Raw genomic sequence first — 14094 nt, 5'->3', positions numbered from 1 at the left:
GGATTTGCTCAGTTATGTGAGAGAAGTCACCCTCCATCCTTCTGCCAAAGCCATAGACCATTCTCCATCCTCTGCCAGGCCAGCATCATGCCCTCTTTCTCTGCTTAGGGCTAGTTCATTCCAAGCCCTATTCATTGGCTACTTCAGTATCTATCAAATCATTTCCTCCATTTCCATTGATATGACTAGAACACGTATTGTTCACGTCAGTGACCTAGCTTCCTGACTGACTGATCTCTCTGTCACTCACTCTCCTTCACTCCCCTCCTCTCCCCCTCTAACCCAGCTTCACACCCACACTGGGATAATCTTTCCGGCCAACTCACTGGGTCTGCATCTTCCCTACTTACTCTTCTTTCCCTTCAGTGCAAAGGCAAGAACTTAGCTTCTCCTTCTAACTTTGGGTTTCCCGAGCCCTGTTTCCTTCTCTGAGTTAGTCTCTAGCCACTCTGGGACCCTACCTTCTATATCAGCATCTGCCCTTGTCAGCAGGCAGGGCAAGTCCTGTTCTTGTGTCTTGTCTGGCTTTGGCAATACCTTGGCCTGTGTGTGATGGGTCAGCAGCCTGTTTGTCCACAAGGTAATCCTTGTGGCTGTTGTGTTCCATATCTAGGTAGTAGAGTGCCCCTTCAAGCAGGTGCAGTGTACTATGATACCAGAAGTTTTTTGGTTTTTTTTCTTTATCTCTAGGACCTTTAGCCTTGTGAAATCATGTCCCTTTGATCCTATTATTGCAGGGCCCTAGACAGGGCTACTCAAGGCCAAAGCCTGAGAAAGGACAGAATGAACCAGGCTAATCCCACCTTCCAAAGTCTGGGTAGTGCCATCCTTCTTACACAGCCTCTTGCCACATTCCAATTGTCCCTTCCTTTGTGTCCCACCACAGAATGCATGACACAAGTTTCTGTCCTTCACTACGCCACCCCTTGACTGAGGGCCTGCTATGCTATGTCCTAGTATACAGGAATTGCGGAATTTCAAATTGTACTGTTTGTGCCCGTCAAGAGACAAGTGGGGGCTTGACCCAGTGTGGGATCACCTAGCTGGGCCACATGCTGTAACTGACATCCATGTCCCCTAGGAGAAGCATGGTCTTCACACTGCCCAGCTGTAGGCTCTGTCCAAGCATCCGGCCACCTTCCTGAGTAGGACACCTTTGTCTAAACGCACGAGAGAGACCCAGTAGGCTAAAAGAGACGACACAAAGGAGGTCCTTGCTTCCACCTGCTGTTCCTCAAGTTGATGGAGACAACATATAAACAAAAACATACGGCACAGAAAAAGAAAATTCCCAAGAGAGGAAAGGCCCAGGGAGGAACTGGGAAGAGTCAAGGGCTTGGCCTGGAAAGAATGTCTGGAGGGGCCGAACACTGGAGAGCTGGGCACGTAGCAGTCAGAAAGCAGGCCACCACATATGTTAACTCGGTGCATCCGAGGACCAAAGGAAAGGCCAGTGTGATGGAACAATAAGAGAAAAGAAAGGAGACAAGTGGGATGAGAAGGAGGAGCCAGAGGCAGTTCAGAGAGCTTTCTGAGCCCTCTTTCCTGTGTGCTGGGGCAACCAAACCGGGGTTCCTACCATGTATAAACACTTGCTGAAAGGAAGATTCTCCGCCGTGTCTCCATAGGCAGCCTCAGTGGCCCAGGACAGAAGCCTCGTGTGGCCCCAGTGCCCTCTAGTGACCACAAACTCCAGCTCAGAGCTCTCTGTGACCTCATCATTTTTAGACAATCTCTCCATAGTTCATCTTCAAGCCCAGCCTGAGGAGCTAGAAAATTCTGGCATTATGGAAATTTATCCTAGTAACGCTTCTATAAGTGGAACTCGTTCCATGAAATGGTCGTGAGACAGACAGAGACCAGTACAGGAAGACCAAAACCAATCAAAATTCAAAGTGAGGGAGCTCAGTCCCAACTGATACATCTACAAAATAATTCATGAACCTAAGGCTCAGGGAACGTTGTGAAAGAGGAGGTGCAAAGGTTGTGAGAGCCAGAGGATCAGAGAGCTTGCTGTGAGATTGTGTCTCCCAGGAAGGGCAGAAGCTACACCCATAAAGCTCACCAATGACTGGCTAAACATGAGCTGAACAAGGACAACAATAGACACGCTCACATGGATAGTGGCAAAGCTCATGAGGCGTCACGCCTACCTAGAGAACTGCAGGCAGCCAAGGAATGCTGAGCAGGAGAAATCCTCTTCCCCTGGGAAGAGGATACTAACTGGTTATCCAGCACCAAATGGTCAGCCCTGAAAACATGCATGCAAGTGACATTTACCCAGACTGAGCAGGTTATTTTTAGGAATATATATGTATATGCATATATGTATATGCATGTAACAACAGTTAATAAGAGACCATGTATTTGTATATGTGAGGATTTGGGGAGAATCAAGGGAAGGGGGAAATCATATAATTATATTATAATCACAAAAAAACAAGAGAAATTAAAACAACAAACCCTGCTGAAGCACACAGCTGATGCACATCAGGCCTTCATTTCTTACTCCAGTTTCTCACCCAAACCATTTTCGAAGAAAATTCACAGAGGGTCTCATTCACGGGATAATGCAGAGAATATGTGCAGGTGAAATGTATTAGCAAGAAATCTCTGGAAAGCCTCTCATCCAACATTTTGGAGCAGTTTGATCAAGCCTGGCCCCATTTGGCTGCTGTGGCCTGGGCTCAGACTGCGCTGTAACCCCACATACATCTCAAACTTTGGAAGCTCGGACAGTCCTGGTACAGACAACCCACAGTGCACACACACCACATTGCACACACACCGCCGGTCACACACACCACAGTGCACACACACCGCAGTGCACACAGAAGCGGCACCCCACTCCTGCTGTTGTTTTCTGCCTTCATCTGGATCCCAACCCATTCTGGGCCCATTAAGCTAATCATGCTGCAAATCCTGAACTGTCATCTCATTGAGCGACTGCTCCAGGACTGATTGAAAAACCTGTTTGCACCCAACTTCCCTGGAAAAGGCCCCTGTGGCCATTTGCAAATGTGTGCATCAATAAATCAAAGGGGGCAGCAGAGGGCTGGCATTTGTGAGAGAGGGAATGGCAGAGGTGGAACCCAACCCCCCCTTCCCGTTTCCCAGAAAATCTTTTGACCCAAATACTTATCTGAAATACTCTCAGGGGTAGGTCTCCTCCAACTTCCTCATTAGGTCATTCTCTGGACCAATGAGTCTTGTTTCCAAAGCCTGGTTGTGTGTTTCCATTGCTCTTGTCACGCTCCACTGAGCCAAGGGAAGGAAACTGGCTCTCCTAGATGTTTACAGGGTTCCTTTTCAGTTGTCACTTACCCAAGTAGAATATATGCCATCTTTCATTTTTCTTCATTAATCAGTTCCCCAATTCTTTTATACTTGATCCTCAGGTGATTCTCTTACAGCGGCTTATTTCTGGAGCCGTAAATCCTGGGATGCACAGCCTTCCAGCTGCAGCCAACATAGCCCTTAGGACTTGTGGATTCTCACACCAGGCCATAGCCTTGTTTCTGCAAGCGCTTCCTGTCTCCATCTGCTACTCTGCAAATATATATAGTCTTACCTGTGGATTTATAGTTCAGTCTTAAGAAGCATCACAAATTAGGATGTATAGTGACACCAGCCTGTGAGGGTGTAGGAGCTCAGACTATGTGTTGGGAGGCGGGGAGAGCTCAGACTAGGGGGGTGTAGGGAGCTCAGATTGTGGGGGTGTAGGGAGCTCAGACTGTGGGGGGTGTAGGGAGCTCAGACTAGGGGGTGTAGGGAGCTCAGACTGGGGGTGTAGGGAGTTCAGATTGTGGGGGGTGTAGGGAGCTCAGATTGTGGGGGTATAGGGAGCTCAGACTAGGGGGTGTAGGGAGCTCAAACTGGGGGTGTAGGGAGCTCGGATTGTGGGGGTGTAGAGAGCTCAGGCTTCGGGGGTGTAGGAAGCTCAGACTAGGGGTGTAGGGAACTCAGGCTTGGGGGGTGTAGGGAGCTCAGGCTTAGGGGGTGTAGGGAACTCAGGCTTGGGGGGTGTAGGGAGCTCAGATTAGGGGTGTAGGGAGCTCAGACTGTGGGGGGTGTAGGGAGCTCAAACTGAAGAGTGTAGGGAACTCAGATTAGGGGTGTAGGGAGCTCAGACTGTGGGGGTGTAGGGAGCTCAAGCTGTGGGGGTGTAGGGAGCTCAGACTGGGGAGAGGGTAGGGAGCTCATGCTGTGGGAGTGTAGGGAGCTCAGACTGTGGGTGCAGGGAGCTCAAGCTGTGGGGGTGTAGGGAGCTCAGACTGTGGGTTCAGGGAGCTCATGCTGTGGGGGGTACAGGAGCTCAGACTGGGGAATATAGGGAACTCAAGCTGTGGGGGTGTAGGGAGCTCAACTTTCATGCATACACCACTGAGGTTTCCGGTTAGCATAACCCTTTATGTAAAATATTTTAAGAAAACTTTCATAATGAAAACACAGACTTTTACTCCCCTGAGATCCACCCCTCGAATACAAGAGCCACACGTTGTTCGCATCTGCAGAATGTCGAAAGAAGCCCGAATGTCTATCCTTGAGAAATTGTTCATAAATAAATGATTTACGTATTGGGAAAAGCATATACTAGGTCAACCTTTAGTTAAATGACGGGAAAGAAACATAGATGAATGTGTACAGATGTGAAAAACAAAACTCTACCTATAAAACAGCATCCGGAGTTGCTGGGTCTGGGACCAGACAGCTGCTGTCCCAGCACTGAGGAAGATAAGACAAGACAAGAGGACTAATGATGGTGAGAGGCCTTGTCTTTAATATATATATATATATATATATATATATATATATATATATAAAGAGAAGTGACATTAAAATTTAAAAAGCAAACTGCAGAATCATAGTATATAGTGTGGGACCATTTGGTAGAATTTTATTGTAACAAGACACAGAGAAAAAGTTATAAAGTCTCACACAAATCTATTAATGTAACATTTTTCCTGAGGTAGGAGACTTTTAAAATGACACATTTTAAAATTATTACTTTCTGTTTTCAGCAGTAAGTCTGCACTACTTCTAAGCTTAGTGGGATCTCTGTAGAAGTGTTAGTTTTGCTGTTTGCTTCCTCTAGAAAGATGATGTTGTCCCACGAATGCTCTCTAAGAGCCCTCCCTGTCCCCAGGCTGCTTCACAAACTGAAAAGCCTTCTCTGGGACCATTCCAGAATTTGATTTTTCCAAGACCATGATGGCTGTGCCATCTTTTCAAGGCTCAAATACTCAGCAGGTATGGCTTTCTCAAGCTCACCTTCAAGTTCTACTTGTACCCTTTGGTCCCCTTGGCCCTCTCCTCTCTTCTCCCCGCCCCTCCCCCTTTTCTCGCCTCCCCGTCTCTCTTCTCCTTCTCTCTTCTCCTCTCCCCTCATCTCTTCTCCCCTCTTTCCCCTCCCCTCTCCTCTTTTTCTTCCCTCCTTCCTCACCCCCTCCCCTCTTCCTCATAAGTATTATGCAGATTCTTTATAGATAATTTCATTTGGTCCATTAACCATGTTTGGTAAATTTTGGATCATTTTCTAAGCATCTATACTGTTTTTTCTGCTTTTATCCCTTATACATGAGAGGAGATAGCTGCTTCCCAGCCTTCCTGGAGTGGTTGATTCATGCTTATGTCACAAAGCTCTTTAAGAAGCTGGGCCAGGGTAGTAGGCATGGCTCTGTTCTTCCTGCATCAGCACCAATTCTGTTGGTTTTGTTGCATCACCTTCTTTTCGAGGTGATGCTTTCTTGAGGCAGTGCATTCAAAACAAACGACGAAGGACCTAGAGCTCTTCCAAATTTATCTCCCGTTCCCTTTCATTTTCATACATGCAATATAAATATAAACAGTTACAAGATATTGGTAAGCAATCAGAGAAAAGTAGAGTTACCCATTCAATAGCAGGTCTAATAGCTTTTTAATAATTGTGCTTCTGGGAATATGAACCTATTTATTTATTTATTTATTTATTCATTCATTCATTCCTGGGACGATAGCCCAGTCAACAAGCAAGAGGATCAGAGTTTCACCCCTAGAATGTACATTTTAAAAAGCCAGGCATGCTGCCCCAACTTCCGAGTGCTGGCTCTGAGGAAGTAGAGACAGGGGGATCCCTGGAGCTCACTGTTGAGCCTGCCTTACCTACTTGGATAGCTCCAGACCAGTGAGCGACTATCTCAAAAAACCAGGCAGATGTCACGAAAGGAATAACACTCAAAGGTGGCCTTCCCCAAATCAAACTAATAGATCCGTTATATGATAATGTCATTTTCTTAATTTCAATATATGTAATTGGAGGGACTGTCTGACTGGAATGAGTGGTACATCCAGGTCCTGAAGACCAATGCCCACTTCTGCCCCTAACTTGTTTTATAACCTTGAGGAAGCCATTTAATAGTTTTGTGTCTTGTTTCACCCATTTTCCAGGCAACGAAGGAGAACTACATGACCTTACAGGCCTACCCCACACTTTAAAGGGAAAGTGGGACTAAAGATGGAGCTAAGTCGGCAAAGTGCTTGTTTAGCATAGTGGAGGCCCTGGGTTCAATCCCCAACAGCACGTGAACCTAGTGTAGTAGTGAATAGCTATAATCCCAGCAGTACAGGAGGATCAGAACAGCTTCATGAGACTCCCGAGAACTTAGCTGAGAAAGGAAAAGGTCACGCGAAGTGTCTGCTGATCCACGAGTGAAGTCCGTCACCAAAGAGGAGACATGGAGTGGGAGCAGTCGGTACAAACAGCTTTATTGTTAGTGAGGTGCCATTGGAGGCAGCTCAGGACTTGTTATGACATATTAAAATTATTCTGTGATCTGTCCCTTGACCGTGGCCCCTGAGAAGTGTACTGCCGTGGTTTGTGAAACAGGTCTCAAAGGCTGAGGTAATTACAGTCCTTCCACCGAAGCATGGCAAATGGTCTCTCAATTTGAATTCTTTTATATGAGAGAAGAAACTTCCATGACAACAGCCCTGGAACTTAATTACAGGCTCCAGGTTTGAGGAAATGGAGACAGTCCATGGCTGCCGTGGGGAGGGTGAAGACAATAGCAGTGAGCCACCCGGGAAGAGCCGGGACAGGGTGACATCACAGTGACACAGTAATAGCAGCCCGCCACATCAGGGACTTTATGCAGAGTGTGGTTCTCTCTGAGGAGCATCTCATAAGCACTCAGTGAATCCCCATGACACCCCAGCACTCAGGGTAGGAGACAGAAAGAACCTATGTGTTTCGTGCTGCTCAGCAGTGCTTGTCTGCAGAAGGCAGAGTGTCATTAAACACATAGATCCTTAGATAGTGTCTCACTGCCTCGCCCTGGCTGGCCTGGAGCTCACTGTATAGAACAGATCAGCCTGAAACTCATAGATACCATCAGCCGCCTCTGCCTCTGGAGTGCTGGGATTATAGGCAGACCTCACCTCCCTGGTCTCATAAATGTCTTTATTTATTTAGCACGTTTTCGTTTTAGGTTTTGTAAGGCATCTGTGCTCACCATTGTCCCACTAGTGCCTCTCTGGTTTGTGTCTGAAGGCCTGGTGTATGCTGGCACCTGCTAAGGGCTGGTAATGCCAAAGTGAGTGAGCCAATGCTCCTGCTTTAATGGAGTTTGACAAATAGTGGGGCGAGAGCAGTCATAAAAAAACCAATCAATAAATAATCTCTATGGTAACAGAAGCTATGAAGAAAAGCAAGCTGTGTGATATGAGAGGGACTGGGTTAAGGGCAAGTCCCCTAGGAGGTGACATTTGGGCTGATGCCTACATGATGGGACAAATGAGCCATGCCAAGACCTATTAGTGAGCATTTTATGAAGATAGTCCACACAGCAAAGGCACAGACTTGGAAAGGCATTATTTGTGCTGAGAACACAGAGGCTGGTGTGGCAGGGTGAGCTGTGGAATGCGGAAATGCATGCAGTGTTCTCAGAGGGGGCAGACTCCGGCTAGAGCAGGCTAGCACATGCCACAGTGAAGCCTAGTCCACACAGGGAAGACGTTGGTGGGTTCTGGGCCCGGGGCCGTTGAGATCCTCCATTTCTTTGGGCAGCTTTCTTCATCTCTGAGCTGTGTTGACAACAGGAAGCAAGTACAAAGGAAAATGGTTTCCAGCGCTTGTAGGGCAGCCTGCGTGAGCGTTAATGGGACCGCTGAGTCTCATGAAAAACCATCCTAGGTTGTTCTTAGGGCAAGATGACATTCGTAGTGAGGGTGTCTGATTTAAATGGGCATGCGGTAAGAACATCTTAGATCTAAGCCAAGCTCAGGACTGTATCCAAACAAGGGTGTTACTTGCCGCTGCCCCAGAACCTCCCTTTAGTCCATAGAAAGTAGTGCGGAGGTCCTGACTTATCTTGACCACCTCTAGCCTGGGGCTTGTACTTAGCGCATAGAATAATCTCACCTGAAATAAGAAGAGGTTACAGGTAGATCATTTTTCTCCCTACCTGTGATGTCTTAGGTAGTGTCTCATTTCATTTCAATACAGTGTATGTGTCCGTGTGTGTGTGTTCCTGTGCATGCTCAAATATGCGTGTATGCTTGCCTGTACTGATTTTTATTTATCTTTGAAAACTATTTTTGGAGATGTGATCCACATTCAAGCATATAGAGCCTGACTTTTCTGGGGGAAGCGGTATGGGATGGATGGTTAAAAATTTTCTTGTAAACTCAGCAAGTTGGTTTGTTTGATTTAAAAAGGTCTTTTATAAACATTCCTGCTAATGTTTAACATTGGTTCATGTTGCAAAGAAGATGAAATGAACCAGCGGTTTAGGCTAACAGGTCATTATTATGAGACACTATTTCTTATTTTGGCACACGTATTAAGAGTTAATGCCAATGGGCTGGGGAGATAGCTCAGAGTTTTAGAGTTCTGGTTAGTCTTGCAGAGGTCCTGGGTTTGATTCTCAGTGTGCACATGGTGGCTAACAGTCATCTGTAGTGGAGTATTTGACACCCTCTTCTGACCTATGTAAACACCAAGCACACATGTGATGCACATGTACACATGCAGGTAAAACCTGCATACACATAAAATAAACAAACAAATATGTAAAAAATATTTAAAGAGTCAGTGCCAGTATTTGTCTGGTCACAATAGAAACCATCAATGCAATGCACCCATGTTCTAAAGGGTACACATTGACCTTTGAGTCTGTGAGGTGATGAGCCAAAGGGACAAGATATCTATTACAAAATAAAATGTTAAACTAAACAAGCATATCTGAGTAGGATTTGGGAGGAAAGTTGGTCACTTTTGGGTTGGTATTTATCAATAAATAGCACGTGTGTTTCTCAGGGAGAAAAACTTTCTCAGATGTTAATTCCTTACAGAATTAGGAAAGCTTGAACAGGATGGAAGCCCAAGGATAGGGACAGGACAGAGCAGCTGGGAGTGGGAGTGGGGAGGACACAGCAGGGCTTATGTGCCTAAAGATGCTAAATTAGAAAACTCAAGCTTTACCGGGCGGTCGTGGTGCATGCCTTTAGTCCCAGCATTTGGTAGGCAGAGATGGGTAGATCTCTGTGAGTCTGAGGCTAGCCTGATCTATAAAGTGAGTTCCAGGACAGCCAGGACTATTACACAGAGAAACACTGTCTTGAAAAACCAAAAGAAAAAAGGAAGAAAGAAAAAAGAAAACTCAAGCTTCCTTCTGAGCCACATGTGTCCTGAGCCAGACTCTCCTGCCCTGGCTGTTTAGGCTGACAGGGGCTTCATCGGGCTCACAGCTGTGAGTGCACAGGACACTAACTGTAAGAGAGAATGGTATTTCACAAAGGCTGCGAGCTGAGGCAACAGCCGTTGCCTCCTCTTGCTTGTTTCTGAGGGTGATGAATAACAACTCATCCTTTCCTGTAACGCTCTCATCTGACACTTGTGTTTGCTGTGAGGCTTCTGGAAATATTCTAGATACATACTGACATTAATTCAAGGAGTTAATGCAATCCCAAGAGCATCATCAATGCCTCTAATGTCAGGCCCAGGAGTTTAGGAGTGGCGGGGATTTTGGCCACACAATTTCCACATCTAATATTGCATACTCACCACTTTGCATTCTGCCCTCAAGCCTTAATAAATTGACTGAAAGTTTGGCTGGAAACTGAGATAAATTATGTGTTTATTATGCCAAGTTGAGTAAATATATTTTGAAAGGATCACTAGCAAGCACAATCGAGTTACTTTAAAATCTTTTTTAAAAATTATTTACTGAATTCTGAAAGCTGTTAAGTTGTTTATTCTGTCACAGTAGTGATCCAAAGATATTGTTGTTGGGCCCACAAGTTACCCATGCATGTTCCGCCTCTGTGCCTGGAACGATTCTGTTCATGAGCCGAGAGGACCCTGGGGTTGGAATGTGAGTCCAGCTGACAGGCTGTCCCTCCTCTAGGGAAGACACGCATTGGCAGGTTGACATGCCATCTGATGTGATCTCTCTCTTCATTCTAGATGCTGAGGAATATCAGCCTCCAATATGGAAATCATACCGTGAGTACCAACAACACACAAATCCCTGCAAGTCTTTAACCTGCCTGCCTTCTTGAAGGATCCTGCTGGGGTGCAGTGCACATGTGTTGTCCCCATAAGCACTCCCCCTCCCCGAGCCCAAGCTCTTCTTTTCACTGAGGAGAGATACCTGTGTGAGAGAGAGTAAACGCTGCACTTGTGCCCAGCCAGATCCTTTAACAACCCCTGGGCTGTGTGACCCATTTTAGGACTGCTCCCGAGGGGAGGGGACCTTCGGACTTTCCATGAATTGTGCCCTTTGCTCATCACTCCAGGGCTGTACTATCATTTGACATGAACTGTTGAAGAATGGACACACAGTGAAGATGGTCTGATGACTCGGGGTGACTCTTTAGAAGCATAGATCTTGTCTGACCATCAGCCCTCCAGCAGCTCCCGTCATGAAGGCAGGCAATGGCCATTACCTCACACACTGTCTCTCCTTGGCGTCGTGGGTCTCTCTCAGAATTCTCTCTTAGAAGAAAGGACTGTGGCAGGAAGGAGCACACCGTGGCTGAGACATTGCTAGGTGGCAATGTTAGTGCAGCTGTCACTATTGATGCTGCTGCTCTCCCCTGAGGACCCGCCTTGGGCTTTGAGCTGCTAATTCTTAGATTCTCAGAACAGCCCAGCAGGTCAGCACTGTTGTTATCCCTGCCTCCTCTGTAAGGAAACCATAACTCAACAAGGGCAGAGGCATCTCCAAAAGGAGTGGGCGGCATTCAGGAGTAAAGTCTGGGTGCCCAGAGGCAAGCCAACTCTTAGGCTGCAAGCAGGCACTCAAGACTTCTTTTCTACTTGCTTAAATTCATAAACTGAGCACAAAGTGATAGACACCTGTGATCCTAGCACTCTGGAGGCAAAGGTTGGCTCACCTCTTTAAGTTCTACGCCAGTCTTGTCTATACAGTGAGTTCCAGAACAGCAAGGTCTACATAATGAGACTCTGTCTCAATAATTAAAGTCTCAGATTTTCTATATATTGCTTATCATTGTAGTCATGTGTCACATAATGGCACCTCCACCAAAAATGGACTGGGCCTATGACAACATATATCATCAGCATGGGCCATATAGCACATGTGCGTGCTTGGCTGCCATCTAGGTTTGTATAAGTTTACTCTGATGTATACATAAGCACACATTGCCTAACAAACATTTCTCAGCATGTACTCCTATCATAAAATGATTAAAGGGTATGTGTACTTTATACATTCACACATATGCACATATTTGTTATGGATATATGGAAGTGCATAAAATTGAACCTAAGTGTGGTCAGGAGATGGCTCAGTCAGGACACTGCTGGCCTCACAAGCATGAGGCCTGAATTCAGAGCCCCAGCGCCTATGCAAAAGCAGTGTTGTATGTGCCTCTAATCCTAGCACCAGGGTGGAGACAGGAGGATTCCCAGGACCTGCTGGCTAGCCAGTCTAGCCTCATCAGTGAGCTCTAGGTTCACTTAAGAAGGTCTGTTTCAAAAATTAAGCTGCAGAGCGATCAAGGAAGAAATTTGATATTGACCTCTGGTCTCTATACATTGCACACACATGTGCACACATACACCATACACATAAACCACGTGTTAATCTGAGACTCGGAATTTCCCATAATGCATAAACCAGCCCCTGCCTCATAGTGCCATCCCCCCCCCCTTCCCAGTGTGTGCTTTTTGTCATCTTGTAAGGCATATGCCTCCCATGTTTAAAAATTGAAAAACTTGCTGGGTACTGAGGCCTTTGTCCCTTCTTTTTGTCTGATGGATTTCATTGCCCTTGCCACTCTTCGACTTTTTTCTCCTCCCAGATATATAGCCCTTGCCTTTCTGTGCAGGCACGTGCAGGGCCACCTCATTCTTTATTACATGAGCCTGCTCCCCCATCTGTGAAGTTAGGGGCGATGTGGGTCTCTAAGGGCCCTTCCAATCGAGGACTCTGCTTTCCCAGCTTCGATTCTAAAAGGCAGTGCTAATGACTTCGTAATTGGATGTTTTTGTTTGTTTGTTTCCTAATGGAGTGTGAAGTACTCTGACAGTAAATCAACAAAATATCCCTGGGAAGAGATGTTGGGTGCTCCTTGAGTTACCGGGCATCGTACACTGCCTGCCTCACATTAACAATCCAATAAATACTTGTTGAGCAAATGCCACTACTGGGAGCTTTACTGAACTACGTGATATTGGCTCAAATTCATCTCCTCCTTTTCTGAGTGACCTTAGGCTACCCAATTTATATTTTAAAGGCTTTGCATATCCTAAGGAAGCTAGGAAGAGCCTTGCTAATTATATGTCTACAACACCTATTTTACCCTGGTATATTAGGTTGAAATTTTGATTTTGGATCTCAAATCATAAAATCTTACTTGAAGAGGGGATAGTTTGGGCCATTTCATACAAATTTAATGGCATAGGCAAAGTTCTTTATTATAGTCAGTCTAATAGGCATTTATTATTCAGAGTCTCCAAGTGAATAGTTTTACAGAAATGAAGGGCATTTGACCCACAGGATACCAAAGCCATGTTGCTCAAAGCCCTACAGAGCATCCCTAAAAAGAGAGGTTTCTGGTTCCTATGGATCAGGGAGTTCTTTGTGGTAGATGTTGGTGCCCTTGTGACCACCTCATGGTTTGTTGTTGTCAGGCTCACGCTACTCTGTCAGATTCCTGGCGTTACCATCACTTAAGCAACCGACCATCACCCCTTCTGCTATTTCTAATGGCAAATGCTCAAAATCAACAATGACGATAATGTGGCCCACATCTACCTCCGACTCATCGGCTAGTGAGAAATAAGACCTGAGCCTGTCATGTGAAGGCAGTGATCCTTGTTGTCAGCGACAAGGGTTTGTCATTATTTTCACTTATTTGATGTTGTTAAGAAGCATCCAACCCCCTTTGGATGTCATGCCTAACGAAAACTTAGTCTCCTCCTGAAGATTGACTTTAAGAAACTTGTTCTTGGCTTATTGCTAACTATAATGTTCTGGGCTGCAAATTCACAGATTAGTCCAGTCAGTGACATGGACTGACTTTAGAAAGGCCAGAGACATTGGCTTTGGATATGACCCTGTCCACTCCTCCATCTTCCTTTTTGGTTTTACTTTTCTGAGGCTACATTGTAATGTGTTCTTCCCATGTCATCCCCAGACAACTCAGGACCACCGTGGGTACTGGCACTGTTTGGGACAGCAGGCAAAGAGAGCATTGTTTATGAACAAAGCATCAGAATTGAATTTCAGCCCCCATTGACCTCACTTTCCTACTCCTGACTTCCTCTCTGTGGTCAGGGTGTTGGTAACTGCTAACTTTCCTAAGCTGATCAGCATCCACTTCTGGATCAATACTATAAAAATCATGGTCAGAAAATGTAGAGAAACACTGGGGGGGGGTGCGAGCAGGTGTTGGGGAGGTAAGCACAACCACTGGGCATGGACACTTGCCAGTAAGGCTCTTTAGAAATTGTCTTTTCCTATGCTGCATGTATATTGTCCTTCATTCAGTAACTCATTCAATCAATGCATATTAAGGCAGTGTCTTAAGTTCCTTTACTCAAGGAGCCCCAGTGTCACACAGTGGCCCTAAATCTCTGTTTCCTCC

At 45.9% G+C, this 14094-nt stretch overlaps 1 protein-coding gene across 2 annotated transcripts in view; it reads left to right on the top strand.

The window, feature by feature from the left end:
* Chn2 (chimerin 2) overlaps nucleotides 1-14094 on the top strand; it is a 278546-nt gene that overhangs the window by 127123 nt on the left and 137329 nt on the right. For both annotated transcript variants that reach the window (XM_038319598.2, XM_038319599.2), the window contains exon 2: nucleotides 10445-10483. In XM_038319598.2, coding sequence (XP_038175526.1) covers nucleotides 10445-10483 — 39 coding nt within the window. The remainder of the gene's footprint in view (nucleotides 1-10444; nucleotides 10484-14094) is intronic.

Source organism: Arvicola amphibius, chromosome 2 (genome assembly GCF_903992535.2).
Source record: "Arvicola amphibius chromosome 2, mArvAmp1.2, whole genome shotgun sequence".
Taxonomy (NCBI): Eukaryota; Metazoa; Chordata; class Mammalia; order Rodentia; family Cricetidae; genus Arvicola; species Arvicola amphibius.
Note: the sequence above shows the minus strand (reverse complement) of the source record. Positions and strands in the feature narration are given on the sequence as shown.